We start from the raw sequence: 15,810 nt of genomic DNA, 5'->3' as shown, positions 1-15,810 counted from the left end.
GCAATGGAGGCTCTGGGTTTGCAGCAAGATGTAGACCTCCAGGGACTGCTGAGTCCTCAAGCCTTAATGAAAAAGGAATGGACATATTTTCCTGGGTCCCACTCCAGGTGCCCACAGGAACAGACATGACATGACACAGGCAGGCACAAGGATCCCCTTGTACAGTCAGAGCCTAAGGTGAGCTGAGTGCAGGCCTGGCAGCATGGGATGGGAGAGTGCTAGCTGCCTGTCTGAGAGCAGCTCCCTCCCTGCTCTGGGCCCCCCTGCTTCTCTGTGCCTGTTTCTGCAGTTACAGAGGGAGGCTCCTGCTGTTTCTCTGCCTACCACAGGAGCAGGCTGCTGTGACGCTTCCCTGAATCCTCAGCATTTGAAAGGTGCTGGTATGACAGCAGCATGCAACATGCACTTCTTGGGGGGCCACATCGACTTTCCCCTGCCAGTGTAGTGGTCTCTTGGGCAGCACTGGAAGGCAGAATGCCAATTTGGTCTCTAATGCAGCCATCCTTGTGGCATTGCACCAAGGCATTTCTCACTGCAGCACCAAAGGTTTTCCCCCTTTTTTAACAAGTGTCTTGTTGCTTTCCTTCAGACACCTCAGCTTGCTGCCATTCTGGACAACAGACTGATCCAGCACTGTGGGCAGGAGCAGGAGTAGTGAGGGCAAAGGGAGGGAAGTGCTGGAACGTACAGGAGGGGCCTGCGTAGTTGGTGTGTGCGCCTCTGACCCTGGCTGCCCCTCACTTGCTCCAAGGAGCAGGCTGCCAGCATCTGCCAGGCAGGACTCTTCATCCCACTGACCTAGAAAGCCCTTCTCTAAATTAATGGCTTGTGCAACAAAAAGAGATGGAAACCTCCCGGGCAGGGTCCGTTCCCAGCCCTCTCCTCGGGCTCCACATTAATTCAGTCGGATTAGCATGGAGACAGCATGTCAGGCTCTGCCCTGTCTCGGCTTTGGAAGGGCAGCTGAGGACACGAGTCCTGACCTACCAGCGCCAAGCATCTGTCTGGGACACTAGGCTCTGTTCTGGCTAGAGCAGCTGTCATGGATTCCCTGCATTATTGTCAGGTGCAGCAAATCTTTCTCCACTGTGAATTAAAGGAAAGGGCTTGTGGCTGCAACAACACCCTCTGGTGATGGGCCAGGGATGCTGAGGTCCCTGCTGTCAGTGACAGGGCCCCCTAAGGAATTAGGGTCTTGTTTTGAGAAGTCCAATTATCCCCATGTGGGGGGAATGCGTGAGACCTAGAGCAGTGGAATTCAGCTGGCTATGGAGGAAGGGATGGCTCTGGGAAGCTGATGCGTGAGAAGGCTCCACAGGAGGAATTCCCTCCAGAGCTGTCATGGCTGGGACAGGGACTGGGCTGGCAAGGAGGGACCTGACACAACTGAGGTGCAGGAGGTGGGAGACTAAAGGTGTGATGTTAGCTGCAGCTGCTGTGCAGGGCAGAGCAGGACAAGGAAGACTGTAGGGGCTCTAGGAGGCCAGGGGGGCCTAGCAGGGCTGAGAACTGCTCCGAGGGTTAAGAAGCTACAACACCCTTCAAAACTAGCTTCTCCCCTGTGTGGGCTTTGCAGAGGTGGGAATGAGGAGGTCCAAACAGGGGCAGAGGGGTCCTGAGAGCAACCAGGGACTCAAGCCAGTGGGAAATTAGCTGCATCTTCAATGCTGGAGTTAGGTTCATCCCCAGAGGAAGCCCAGGGCAGGAAGCTGAAGGTTTTAGCTCAGCACTCACCCCCAAAGCAGCTGCCCTTGGTCGTTCTCCTCCAAATGAGGCTGGGGATGGTAAACATAACATACAGCTACAGTCCAGGCAGCTTTTACAGGAAGGCTTTCTTGACTGACAGAAGGGGATTTTCTAGCAGAGACCCTGAGCCTGACTCTGCCAGCTCATGCCTTGTGCTGCCACATGCTCCTCTGCAAGCTGTTCTGGCCTGTGGAGGAGCAGAAACAGCCAGAGGCATTGGCCACGGGGAGTCTTTACTCACCTGCCATCCTGCTCTCCTCTGGGCCGCGGGTTCGAAGACTTCCCCGACACAAAGAGGCACCTCTCACCGAGCTCCGGTGCCGCTCCTCAGCCTCTGGCTCTGCTGCAATGAAGAGATGGACAAATTGTGTCAACCCTCTGTGCTCCATTCCTCTTGTCTGTAAAATAGTGCTGATGGCACCTACTTTTCAGGGGGGATTCTTAGCATACTTTCTGTGAAATGCTTTGAGGATGAAAAATGATGTGTGAGTGCAAGGGATATTATTTAATCAGCTCAGAAGCCAAAGTTCACATCTTGTGATACACAACAGATATCTGATCTGAAAACATAGAGGGGGCGAGAGATTACCTTTGAACAGAGGTCTGAATTCTTGGAAGGCGTATGTAAAATCATGACGGCTTTCCATTCTTACGTTCACCCTCACCCTTTTTTCTGTCTGATGGTAAACCCACAATCCCCAGAAAGCCACAGCTAGTCTGGATGTTGCTGCAGCTCCTGGATTCATGAATTAAGCCATATTAACTGTGCAGTCAAAGTGTGTGAGCACATGCACAAGCATTTTTGGACTCACAATACTAAACAGCTGCACCATGGTTGTGAAAGCTGCTGTTCCCGACAGGAGTGACTGCCACTCTGTAAATAGAACCTGTGTTAAAAATAACCCAGTGCCTTTAAAAGTTCTCCCCCTTCTTCACACTGCCAGTGCCCTCTTGCAGCTATCACTGTGCTAAGTTTAAAATAAACATATTGGCAAAAAGTAAATGGGTTAAAACACAGGAATTGAAAAGTAATTAACAAACCCAGATCCAAAGATTAAAACCTTTCAGTCTAAATTTATCTCCCCTGCCTTTTCACTGCCTGACTGTAAAGCCCATAATCCCTAGCAAACCATAGTTGGCTTGTGTGTTGCTACAGCAACAATTGATAGTGGCAGGAAGGAAGAGGTATATTGTGGACTTCTTCCTTGCAGGATGCCATGCGAATTGCTAAGACCATCCTGAAGCTCTGTGACAGAACACCACTTCATCTCACAAGCCTCCTGGCTGGAATCGAACACGTCCCTCATCCCCCTGATGTGGTCTGATCATGGGCCTTAGTTTGAACGGAACCAGCCTTGCACCATGTGGTGTCATGGGAGATGCTGAATTCATTTCTCCCCTTCAGCTGTTTTCCCTGCTTTCTGTCCGCCTGGCCATCCATTCCTCCTGGGCCTTCTGTAACAGTCTAACTCTCCAAGCAGCCCCCCAAGACCGACTGTTCTTTACAGCAACCTGCCACAAACACTTCCCCCTCAGCCCCCCTCAAAATCGCATGGCCCTCAGGCATCAGCAGGCAGTGTCTGGCCCGAGATCTGCAGCTCAGTATCTCATGAATGATGTGATTGCACACAGGCCTTCTGTCTCTGTTGCTCCGCGGGCTGCAAAGTAATTTCCAACCCTGCAAAGTGGCTGTGCAGTACTGCCAGGTGGATGGGACTGCACTTTACCCAAGCGTCCCCAGGCACAATGGACAACAGAAGGCATGAGGCAGGGCAGAATGAGGCCCTCCTGAAGAACCAGCAATCTCCCTTCTGCCGTGGTGATTTATGTCTCCTCTCTCTAACCTCAGGCAGCTCTGGACTGCACAGTGATAACAGGCAATAAGCCATTCTCCCCAGGGGAGTCATGAAACTGGCCCCTGTACATCTGTCAGAGGGCAGGCGCTTTCCTCTCACCTGCCAAGGACTTGTAGCCGAGGAACCTGGCAATCTTTTGCTGGCAGTGCTCCTGTTCTTCATATGTCAGCAGCTGGTAGATGAACTGCCAAATGACCTGCTTGGCTGGCGTGTCCAGCACAGGGTACGCATCCACAATGAGCGTGTCAATGTTCCTGTGGGCACAGGGCATGCACATCTGCTGCATTATGTCTTTTCCAACCTCCCTTTGCCCAACCCATATTTGAATGCTGAAGGCTTCTCTCTTTTTTTTAAGAGGGAGTGCTGGGCAAGCACCTGGTTCCTGTCCTTTTAAAGCTAAAGGATTGTGGGAAATGTAGTTCTCATACATTTGGTGGTCCTGGTAGGAGGTGGAGTCTCAGCTCATGGGACAACCTGGCTATAAAAAGCACTGCTTCCACTCACTTGCTGACCTATGGGGGCCATGTTGAGGGTGGGGTTACACCTAGAGATAGGGAAAGGACAGCCCTTCAGAAAATGAAACCCTCTGGAGGGCTGAGGGTTAGACAGGCAGTGAGCAGGAAATGCCCCAGGGAAAAGCAAGTTGGGGGTTTTGAGTGTGGAGAACAGCCCCTGCCAAGAGGAGGCATCTGGGCTGGGTCTGTTTACCCAGCACCATCTTATAGGTGGTCTAGACATTTCTGTACCATGGAAAAGGATAGCAAAGCTGGAGAAAAAACCAAGTGACTCTAGCATGAGAAGGGAAAGGCAGTGTAAGTGGAGGGTAAAGAGCTGTAGCCCAAGACAGCCCCATGTTAACAGGACAGGTGTCCTGAGTCTGAAAAGAGGCTGGAGGAGCCACACAGGGCTCACATGTGCTCAATGAGGAAGAGTATTTAGGTGTGGTCTGAGCTAAACCCCAAATGCTGGCCCTCTGGAGGGGCTGGGCAAGCAGGTAGCAGCCAGAGGGCAAGTGCTTTTAGCTGGTAATGCCCTGTTGCAGGTGTAGTCATCTAGAGCTAATGCTAACCAAGCCACAATAAATTGGAAGGAAACTATGGGGTCAGGCTCATAAGCTTCTATCAGAACTACCACTGGCTTCTGAAAGCACAGACTGCCTTAGCTGTGCAGCAGCAAGGGATGCCTGGGTGGAAAGGCTTGAGACCAGTGCAGTGAAGCTGTTTGCATTCAAAGATGTTAGGGGCTGGAAAGGACCTCATGAAATCACCAGGTCCAGCCCTCCTGCACCTGGGCAGGAAAGACTGCTGGGGTCAGATGACCCCACTGGTGAGGGGCAGCCTCCAAGACCAGGCAGAAGCAGAGCACTGTACAGACTTCAATCTCATGCACTCACAGGGCAGCTCAGTTCCCAGGATGCTGCTGGTGCTGCTCATTGCTCCATGGGCCACAGCCTGTTTCAGCCATTCCTTCCACACACAGCTCTTGAGGTGTGTCATGTTTGTTAACCCTCTTTTTACATCCTCGTGAGAGAGACTCTGATGGGAAGAATAGCTTTCAAGGTGCAGGGACTTGTGAAGATCACAAGCCAATGGGATGGGGAGCTGAAAGCTGGGCACAGGTGTCCTGACTTCCCTGTCCCCTAGAAAATGCTTCCTTCCTTTGGAGGCTGCAGATATTGACACTAAATATATGCATCTTGCCTCCATAGCCCTCATAACCACCCTTGTCAGAGAAGGGACTGCTGTAGTAGCTCGAGGGCTGCTGAGATGGGCAGTGTGATATCACACAGCTCTGACCTTGTAGCATATACCTGAGCAGCCCCATCTGGTCTCTCTCATCAAACACCTGGCAAACACCTACACAAGCAGTCATTCAGTGAGCATGCAGATGATGCTATTTCCTCTGCTTCATTCGCACTGGTCCAACACTCAGCACTCTGGCTTGCAGGGTCCATAGTCACCCATGGGGGGGGGAAGGAAACTGCCAGAAGGACCAAGCTGTTTGCACAGTGCAGCACCTGGGAAGGGAAGCCAGGGACTGGCTGTTCTCAGTATTTTGGGGCCTGTCTTGCTGCCACTGAAATGAAGGGTGAAACTCCACTTCCAACTCCCAGGCTGCAGGGCTGCACAAGGGATGGCAGGTGATTTCAGTGGGTTGCACTTCAAGCCCCAGAGCTCAAGGGGAAATGAAGACGAGTGCAGTGAGCAGTCCTGCTCTCCCTCTTCCCTCCCTGTGCACATGTGCAGCCCCTTAGGTTCAATGGTGCGACATTTCTGAAGGCTTCTATACTACACTCCCAGCACAATTAATGGGTCAAATCCTGCTGCTGCTTACTTCATTTCCGCCTCAAGCTTGGTTCAGGCAAGGCTGCTAGTGAAGCCTCTGGGAGTTTGCATGACTAGGCATGGAGTAAGAAGTCAGAATGTGATCCCTGGCATTTCACATTTGCCACCCTGCTGCAGTGCCTGGTCTCTAGGTGGAAAGGAGCAGGGAGCTAGGCTGACTTCCCCAGTGAGTGCACCAGCTGCCCTAAGCAAGCGGACACCGAGCAGCCACTCAGCATATAAACATACCCAGTATCCAAACCCCAGGCTCAGTGATGGCTCTATCAGCACCACATGAAAAAGGGCAAGGGTCAAAGGCAGAAAACAGGAGCACTATTGAGGCTCTGAGCCCTCCTGAGGCTGGGCCTGTGGGGCCACAGCGAGGTGTTCAAGTTACAGGAAGAAAGTGCTGCCAGCTGCTGGCCGCCTTGTGCAGAGGTCAAGGGAACAGCTCGCCAAAATGCTGAAAGGAGCAATGCGAGGGGAATCAGACAGGGTGGTAGCTAAATGAACAAAGCTGGCTGTCAGAACAGGCTGTGCTGTTAGCACGGGGGCTGGCCGGAGAGGAACAGAATTCCCGACTGGCACAAAAACGAGGAGGTTGTTTCTTCTGCTGGAGTAAGGGGCAATTATGAGGGAAAGCTCGTAGGTGTGAATGATTCTCTGAGCCCTCTTTGGGCTAGCAGCAAAAGATTCTGCACCCTGGTACCCCCATTCTTTCTCTGATGGAGAGGGAGGGGGTAGGTGTGGGACAGAGATGAGGGTCCCAACACATGCACTTCAGGATGCTTTCTAATGCCCTCTTCTAACTGCCACCTAAAATGCAGCCTTGGGGTAGGGGTGGGAGGTTCACCCCAGAGTGTAGGCTACTGTTGGGAACTGGCTACCAGAACAAAGGAATTGCAGCTGAGCCCAGTATCCTGTTCTGGGAAAGCCCCTTCCACAGTCCTGTCCTGGCCTTGGAACAAGGCACCTGCCTTGAAGAATCCAGCCCTATTTACTCTGGGCCCAGGCATTGCAGGAAGGAGCTGAGTTTGGCATTTGGTCATGCAAGGAAGCAAGACTCAAGATGCTGAGTTGGTCTAAGCTCTCACCAAAGTCGGAGGCACTGAGGACACTTGGTTCCCTTTGGCCATTCTCAGCACTGTCATATGGAGTCCTAAGCTGAAACAGTGCAAAGGCAGCTGGGCAGTGCTGACAGAGTCAATGCAGCTGGTATCTGCTTGAAGCCTCGGTGCTTTGCTTCAGGCAGTTTGCTATCTGGGACACTTTGCCAACCCCGGTGCCCGAAGGAGTACCTGAATGAAGCAGCTAGCAGCTTACCGATGCTGGAAGAAGCCCTCCAGTGCTTTGCAGATGGTATAGCGCTCGGGCGGCGTAAGCAGATGTTCCAGCTGCTGATTGAAGGTCCTTCCTTGGATCTTGATGCTGGAGGGAAGAATCTCTGCCACCCACTGCAGGGAGGTGAGAGCCGAGGACGGGTTCGGGGAGTCCCCAGAGTCCGAGTCTGCAGCACGTGAGCACAAAGAGAGGAGAGCACTGAACCTCAGCCTTGGGCTGGGAAGCCTGCATGGGCCAGGTTCATTCAGCCAGGGCAGCTCTAGGGCAACTGCACTCCAGCATGAAGAGGGGTGATTAATGAAGGACCTGGGGATGACTGTAGTCAAGGCTTTCATGAAAAGCAAGAAGGCCTCAAGTCCACCAACAGTATCCCTGCAGTGAGAGGGAGCTTGTTCCCTTGGAAGGAACCCAACTCCCATGGCTAGGAGGCTCAGATAATAAAATAAATGAGGAGAGAACCCAACTGTGGGCCAACTGCTGCACTTGGACATGGGAAGGGCTGGATCCCACATGCCTCTCCCAGGCAGCGCTCCTGCAGGCATCAGGGGAGAACTTGTGTGACTGGCCCAGTATTTCTCCCTGAACCTGCAGCTTGGGTTTTCCAGATGTACTGGACTCTTCCTCTTACTAGAAGACATGTGTGTCTTTGTCTTGAAACACGCAGACTTAAAAAGACTAATTTACAAAAATGCTGCAGCTCCTGAAAAGCAGCGTGGTGCGAACAGGGCACATTAGCGTGTCACAAGCTGTCTGGTAGCTGCATGCAAGGGATGATATTCTGGCTGAACCAAAGCTTATCATTAACCTTGCCCTTCTTAAATGTACCGAACTGACAGAGACAGAGTCAACTCCAAGGGAGCTTCTATTTCCACAGGCTTGTAAACTGAATCCATACACACAGAAACTCTCCCCATTCTTTCAGACGTAATTCATCACCTCACATCTTATCTCCTAGACTGAGGGGTGATTTTTTTCATATTAGAAGAGAATAATTTATTTTTTTGCAGTAGAAGAAAAATACACCAAATGAAGGCCTTTCTCTAGCACCTTCCAGCTGGGTCTCTGAGCACTTTGCAAGCACTGACTCGATCTTTACCACAGCTTCTATGAGGACAATATCTGTCAAATGTCACACATAGATTAAGTGAGGCACAAAAGGCCAAGTCACCTCCACCTCTCCTCTATGGCACACAGGAGCTGTTTAGCCACGCACAGCAACACTGCATAGCATCTTGGGACAGGAAGTGATGGATCCCATGGGGAATTTGGGGATGCAGAATGGGACCAGCTGAGCTACCAGGCACTTCCAAGAAGTGCCCCTGGATCCTGAATAGCCACAAGGCACCAGGCTCCTAGTTCGGCCTTCCACCGTAGCAAGCCCCTTGTGCCAGGCTCAGGAAAGTGTTCCACAGCAACACAGAGGGATGAGAGCCATTTGCTGCCTCTCCAGTGCTGTTTCCTAGGCCCAGGAGGTCCATGGTCAGTGCCGACCTGAAGTGCTGCCGTGCCAGCCCCATGCTTGGCAAACACTCCCAACGCCAGTGCACTGTGCCAAGCACTCCTCTCACTTGCACTGCTGCAGCACCACTGACGTCAGCAGACCCGCGCTGGCGAAACACTAGAATTGCCCCCTCTCTGTTCCGATCGCTCCTGGACGCGGTCACCAAGAGGTACACAAGCTCGCCACTTACATTATTCATAAGTGCGGCAGAGTTAGCATTACACCACATGCACATAGTCCTGATATAAAAGCATTTGGCAACCTACGCTGAGGGACTGCATTAGCCGAGTCTTCTACACAGCACGGGCTTTGAGTACAGATTGTTCTGACGGGCTGGCGCAAGACCGCAGGCAGTGCAATGGGTCCCTTGGGTAGCAGCACAGGTTGGAGACACTCTTTCTGCAGAGGGAGAAAGCCTAGTCCCTTGGGGAGGAAGTGCTACTCTCGCTGATCTGGAGCAACTTTAGGCTCAACCCCATATGAGAAACCAGATGGGGATTGCGGGGGAACATGCCCAAGCTCACCGGGCCAGTTCTGCAGAGCAGGGAAAAGGGCACTTGAACCTTTTCTTACCATTAGTAAAATTGACGATCCCTTCCTCCACCACCAGTGTAGGCATTGCTCCACTGCCCTGCAGCATGGACACCACCTTGTCATGGGAGCAGTTCCTGCATGGGCAGGGAGAAAGAGCTCACATGAGTTTCACCTCCAGCATCCATACGCTCCACTGCCTGACCGCAACCCTGAGGTCTCGTAATGCAGAAAGTGATTCACAAGGAAATGTGTAGCAATGTACCGATAGGCAGACAGCCATGGGGAGAAACACAACCAGTTTGGAAGGTGGGGGCCCTGGCAAGGTTCCCAACAGCAGGGCCTGATCATTGAACTAGAGACGTAGGACCAGACCGGACTGCCACAGGTCATTTAGTCCAACTCCCTATCCAAATTGATGGGTATAACAAGCACTTAAAAAATGCAGGGGTCACAGCTACCTCCACCTTTGGTACAAAGGGCCCTACAGAGACTGAAGGTGCAGCAATGGCTCTGGCTACAGCTTTCAGTACAAAGCTACAGCTCTGCACTAAAGATGAGCGACCCCACCTTGCTCTGTCCCATCTGTGCCACCCAGAGCAGAGGCAAGCACGAGCTACTAGCAGAGCTCAGCCAGGCCTCGACACAGAACAGCCCTGCAGGGCGTGTGTGAACAGCCTGGGCAATCTGTTATGGCCTGCAGAACCAGCGCATCTTCAGCATGGGCTGAGAGGGCCCATGACTGATCTTCCCAGCTAACATGACACAACAGCAGAGCCTGGTCTCCCTGTTCCCCGCCACATTCTGAGAATATACAAAATAAAGGCGAGACGCCTTTCTGCTACATGTGAGCCAACCACTCTGGATGCAGCCTGAGGGGCCCAGAGACCTGCCCAAAGGCAGGATGCAAGGATACAAGACAAATACGGCTGCTCTGTTCTTTGGTTTCAGCCAAGATTTTGCTGCATCAGCCGAAAGCTGAGAACTCAGGAACCAGCTGAAGGAGCATCAGATGTTTAACCTTTAAATATTCATCACTTTCTTACCGTGTGTCTGTGCTACCCCTTTGGTGCTGTCTCTGATGTGGTGAAACTGACCCCCAGAACACCTGTTACTCTTACTAGGCTCGTGGGGGAGTGCAGGATTGATGAAGATGGACAATGGTCTAGTTTTGCTCTGTTTCTGTAACTGCAGATCTGGGAGTAAATGTCTCCACAGAAACATCACTGTCTGCATGGTTTTAAGGGCAGGATCCTTTCCCAGGAGTGCCTAGGATGGGTCTGCACTTTGCCCTCTCCACAAACAGCCATTTCACACATGCAGCTTAATGCGCCGGGACTTGAGCTGGGGGTTCCAGGATGGCCACATTGCACGTGCAATGCTGATAATGTTCCATGAATTATGCATGGCTGTCAGCAGAGTGAACTGTAAGTAAAGGAAGGAGAGGAGAGGGGCCAAACTGCTTATCGTGCAGACAAAACGAGGATATTAGCATAACACCAGATGTTTATCTGGGGCAGGATTGCACTCTAGCACCCAGGCCCATGTGTAGTTAGATGCCCCGGTCCCCGGAGAGGGAGCCATCTAGCACACGCCTACCATCTCCTTTCCCACCTCTTGCTCACAAACTTCACAAGCCCCTCACACCTGTGAATGCAGCAGTACTGGGCTAATTAACACCCTCCTGGCTTCTCACTTGAGCTATTTTGCACGCCAAGTTTCAGCAGTCAGCAACTTACCTCATATCCAGCCCATTGAGAAATAGGATTCGGTCTCCAGGCTTGAGAGCAGCCTTCTCAGCTGGGCTCCCTGAATGCAAGAGGAAAGGAGATGTGTTGTCTAGCTGCACTGATTTCAGGTGTATCAAAGTCCCCTGAGCTCTCCATTCATTCTGTGCCAAGGCACCCATAGCTAAGGTCAGGGAAAGCCACCCCCTCTGTCACTGGCTTCACCTTGGCAGTGAAGAGCCCCACACAGAAAACCCTTTCACAACAGAAGGGGACTCACTTCCACCCCTCCCACCTCAGCACAAATTCAGTTCCTCTGCACTAAGTTCTCTTAGCCATGGTCAGTTGGCATCTAGTCTCCAGGGGGAACATGCACAGAGGAGCTCAGACCTATGGGGAAGGCTCTTGGCAAGGAAGTCAAATGATGGTTTCTGATTCCCCCAATGCCTTGCAACACTGCAGTTCTGGTGACAAGACCCCTTCTTAGCACTTGGGCTGTGGAAAGAATGGCTTCTTCAGAAAGGCCTCCCCCATCAGGACCCCTGGACCAGAGCTGCGTAGCCCTCAGCGTTTACGCCATGCCAATGCACCCTAATAATGTCTCTCCAAACACTACAGACTTGCATCCCCAGCAATGTCATGGTTGCTTACCAGGCAGAATGGATTCAATCCACACTGGGGCGTGTCCACGTAACGTGAAGCCAAAGCTCTTGTTGCCTTTATAAACCCGAACGGTTCTGCAGGGGGAAGAGAGCCCAGTCAAAACCCAGTGAGCATTTTGTTCTGGTTTCACACCCCCTTCCTCCAGCCCAGCGTTTCCTGGCCTGAAGTGTTTTTCAGCCCGGACTGTCCAGACCACCGACTCCCAAGAGGCTTACATGAGACCTCAGAAGCACCTTTCTCATACAGGGTTTCACTAGCAGTGAGCCAGGCTGCCCTACATTGCACTAGATCAGTGGTTTTCAATCTGCAATGTCTCTATACTATGTCTAAGTGGTCTGTGAAAGATGATTACGATCAATCAAAAAGCATGTGAATACCCACACTTATAATTCAAAGGGGTCTGGGACCTCCATTCAAAATTTACAAAGGGGTCTGCACCTCCATTCAAAATTTTTTAGGAGTCCGCAAATGGAAAAAGGTTGAAAACTACTGCACTAGATGGTTTGTCCTTAAATACACAGCTGGTGGGATCGGGAATGGCAGTCACAGTTTTCCCAAGCAGCCACTGCTTTGGTGTGCCTTGGCATTGGAAAGCCCAGCTGCAGGCAGTAGAGTCCAGGAGCAGTGGAAGAGCTGGGACAGAGCTGTTTCTGACCTGCAGTGGACAGGGACTGCCCTGTAGGAACATCAGTACAAGGAGGAGCTCCGCAATTTTGCTGTTCACTAATGCCTGAGCATCATGCAGAACTCCCTGGAAACACCATTCATCCCCCTAACCAGCTAGCTGAGACATCTGCAGACCAGCAAGCACCACGGCTGAGTCTCCTGGATCCATTAGGAGAGTGTGAGATCACTCCGGGTGACGTGAGAGTCAGCAGTGCAGGGCAGATTATATTGCACGCCATCACTGTCGCACGTGGGTGTGCGCTGTTCACCTTGAGACCAGCCTGGTGGAGCCACCCCTCCTGGAGCCATCAAGCTCTCTTGGAGCCCACCAAAGCTTTCCAGATGCTAAAGCTTAACACGCATTGATGTGAGAGGTTTTGACACAAAACCTGTAGGGACCTGTGAGAGGGAGGGAGAGACACTGGGAGCAGGAAGAGCTGCTCAGGTCTTAGGAGCAGAGACCGAGCTCCCCTGCTCCAGCTCGGCTCTGGAAAATTCCCTTAAAAGCTATTCATTTAACAAGTGTACTTAGCTGCCGTTCAAAGCGGCTGTGTTCTTAAAGCAAAGATGTGCAGATGCAGTCTCCAAGGACACAGATACCCCAGGGAACATCTACCTAAGGCAGCACTGGGACTAAGGGGATGAAATGAGGCAAAGGCGGCCTGGGGCAGAGCTGTCTGTCCGGTCAGTCGTCTCCCAAGGGGAGTGGTGGAAGCCCCCCCACAACCTGGAGCATGGAAAACGAGACTGCACAGAGCCTGGGAATGATGGTGGCAGGGACCAATCCTGCCCTGGACTGGATGCAGCCATCAGCCAGGTCTAGCTCTGGTGTCCATGGACTCAGCCCTGCCCCTGCCCCTGCCCTACTGTAGGTTTCGCTGCACCCAGTAGAAGTCAGGGCAGAAAGTGGCATGGGGAATTGTGTGAGATGCCATGGGCACCCTGCTGAGGAACTGCTACAGAAACCTCTGATATGGGATCAGCTGTGTAGGTCCATGCCCGTAGGAGGATTTGCTATCTGTGACAACGTAAGCCTGCATGTTCCTTCATGCAGTGAGATGGGAAGGTGTCCTGCATCTGCAGGGAATGGCTGGACCTGGCTCTTCTAGACCTGCAGAGGGACCGAGGCCAAGCACGTAGGAGGGACGTGGGGTACCTCAGGCCTCTCATCAGTCCCAGTTTTCCTTCACCCAGCTCACATTGCAGCTTCTAGGGGCCTCATGTGCCTGACTCCAAGGAGTTCCCAGGGACTGGCTGATCCAGTATATGCCCTGGCTGCAGGACAGGAAGCTGTGTCCCTCCCTGCTGGCAGGAGACCAGACTTCCCAGGCCTCTGGGTGGCGGGGGGGGGGCAGTTATTCTGCAGCCCTAGCAGGTTACAAAGACCTCCAGAGAACAAGCAGTAAGATGCCTTCAAGGTGGAAGGGTCCTGCCTGGAGACAAACTCAGCTGGAACATGGAGTCCAGACTTTCCCAATGCCTGCAAGTCCCCGTTCAGGCTCATTCCTGCACCGGATTCACCAAGCCCCAAAGCCCTGCCCCCTCTCTCCTGCCTCCCCCACCCCATCACATTGCTAAGATAACAGAGCTCTGTCACCCTGCACACAGCCCCATTTTGCCCTGGAAGGGTGCACGGAGAGGGTTACCTGCGGCCAGCCCCAGTTGCCACATTGCTGGTGATGAGCGAGGTGGTCTTCCTCAAGCTCTTGCTGAGCTCCTCGTGGCTGCGGGGCACGGAGCTGGCCCGGGTGGACACCAGCAGGCGCTCCTGGTGGTCCTCGCTGCGGCTGCGGCGCAAGCGGTTGGTGTGGTGCTCGCTCTTGGTGCGGCACAGCTTGCTGATGAGGCTCTGCGACACCACCTCGTCAAAGCGCTGCCGGTGCTTCTTGGGGATGAAGATCCTGGCAAACATGACAGAGGAGGCAAATCAGGAGCTGCTGGCAGGGGCGGGGGCAGAGAGACTGGGGGAGACTGCTCACAATGGCCTGCTGTGGCCCTAGCACCCCGCGTCGGTCTTCCGAGCGCCCCAGGAAGCAGGCATGGGGGCTGTGTGCAGCGGGGGTGATTAGCTCATCTTTGGCTAAATCAGCTGCTGGGTATTCTGGTGGGATCCAGTTGCCAAGTCCTCCCCACCCCTCCTCCTCCTCACAGCTCCGCTTCGTTTTGTAGAGAGCCGAATGCCACCCTCTCCGGAGCACCTGCAGTTTGGGAGCACGCGGCTGTGAAAGCAGGAGGAGTTTGCTCTGGCAGAGCGCGAGCTAAACAACTCTTTGCCCCCGCCTTGTGTCCTGTGTCCGAGGCTCCGTCAGCTGCCGGTCCGTCTGCTCTGCTAATGACAAGGTGCAGCTGGAGTCCTGGATTAAATACTTCCCCCTCCCCTCCCCTCCCCAACAGAACTTGCCAGGCTGCTCGGAATGAGGGAGCAGGATGCTCACTCCTGTTCTCTTGCAAAGACCAGTTTCCTTCAGCTCCAGTGGCTCGCAACTCCACTGATGTCTTCTCCCTCCCCCTGCAGCGCCTGGAAGCTGCTTGTGTGAAAGCCTGCAGCTCTGAAGCACAGTTCGTTGCAGAAAGGGTCTCTGAGCAGCTATTTCAGAGTGACTGCTCACTGAGAGCAAGCGTGGGACCAAGTCGGCTGCCTCCCTCCAGGCTCTCCCATATCCGGATGTTCAGGTGCACGAACACCCCCAAGCAAGCCCCGCTGGCTGACGATGCTGCGCTACCACCCCCAGCTGTTCACCAGCTCCTCCCGTGGGCAAGCTGCCTCCCAGATACCACCCCTCCCACACATTCGCCTGCACAGCCCCCGACTCACGCCGACACACACCTGCTCTCCTCTCTTCCAGCTTGGCTATTTGGCAATGAGGAAGGGATAGCAGGATATTATGATCAGCCTAAGGAGGCACCATGATATGCCAGGGTGATGGGTGCCAGGATAACAACACTAGCTAGAAAGAGAGGCGGCCAAAAGGACCAGCCAGGAGCGATATCACTGAGCTGGAGAAAGAGACGGGCTACCCCCAGGAACAGGGGAGTAATCTCTTGGATCCTAGTACACAGCCATCTTTTATAATCCCATTCATAAACTCCATCTTAAAACTAGTTCCTTGCCTCTGCTACGCCCACTGGACGGCTGTTGCAAAACAGGCAGCCCCCCAGCTCGCACTTTGTAGGAAGCATAAATGCATTTTCTGTATCGGTGTCAGTGTCTCAGTCCTGCGAGATCCCGAGTGCTTCCTGAATCGTCTATATGTGGAACCGCTACTTGGGGGCGGGCAGGACCCCACACAGCAGAGATGGGAAGCAGAGAAACTGTAGTCAAGGGAAGTTAAGCAAACCCTGACGTGTCAAAAGTGTCCCCAGAAGTGTTAGGATCTGCACAGGGGAAACCAGGCCAGGACTTTTCAGGTCTCATGTCAAAAACCAGCAGGCAGCAAATGGCATGGAGCCCCTGG

At 53.1% G+C, this 15,810-nt stretch overlaps 1 protein-coding gene across 1 annotated transcript in view; it reads right to left on the bottom strand.

The window, feature by feature from the left end:
* Positions 1-15,810, bottom strand: part of GRID2IP (Grid2 interacting protein) — a 98,998-nt gene that overhangs the window by 23,160 nt on the left and 60,028 nt on the right. The window contains exons 4-10 of the mRNA XM_019512764.1: positions 14,002-14,256; positions 11,678-11,763; positions 11,039-11,108; positions 9,342-9,436; positions 7,250-7,433; positions 3,702-3,856; positions 1,988-2,089 (exon numbers count right to left, since the gene is read on the bottom strand). Of these exons, the coding sequence (XP_019368309.1) occupies positions 1,988-2,089; positions 3,702-3,856; positions 7,250-7,433; positions 9,342-9,436; positions 11,039-11,108; positions 11,678-11,763; positions 14,002-14,256 (947 nt within the window). The remainder of the gene's footprint in view (positions 1-1,987; positions 2,090-3,701; positions 3,857-7,249; positions 7,434-9,341; positions 9,437-11,038; positions 11,109-11,677; positions 11,764-14,001; positions 14,257-15,810) is intronic.

This window comes from Gavialis gangeticus, unplaced genomic scaffold (genome assembly GCF_001723915.1).
Source record: "Gavialis gangeticus isolate Ggan-Ray unplaced genomic scaffold, GavGan_comp1, whole genome shotgun sequence".
Lineage (NCBI taxonomy): Eukaryota > Metazoa > Chordata > Crocodylia > Gavialidae > Gavialis > Gavialis gangeticus.
Note: the sequence above shows the minus strand (reverse complement) of the source record. Positions and strands in the feature narration are given on the sequence as shown.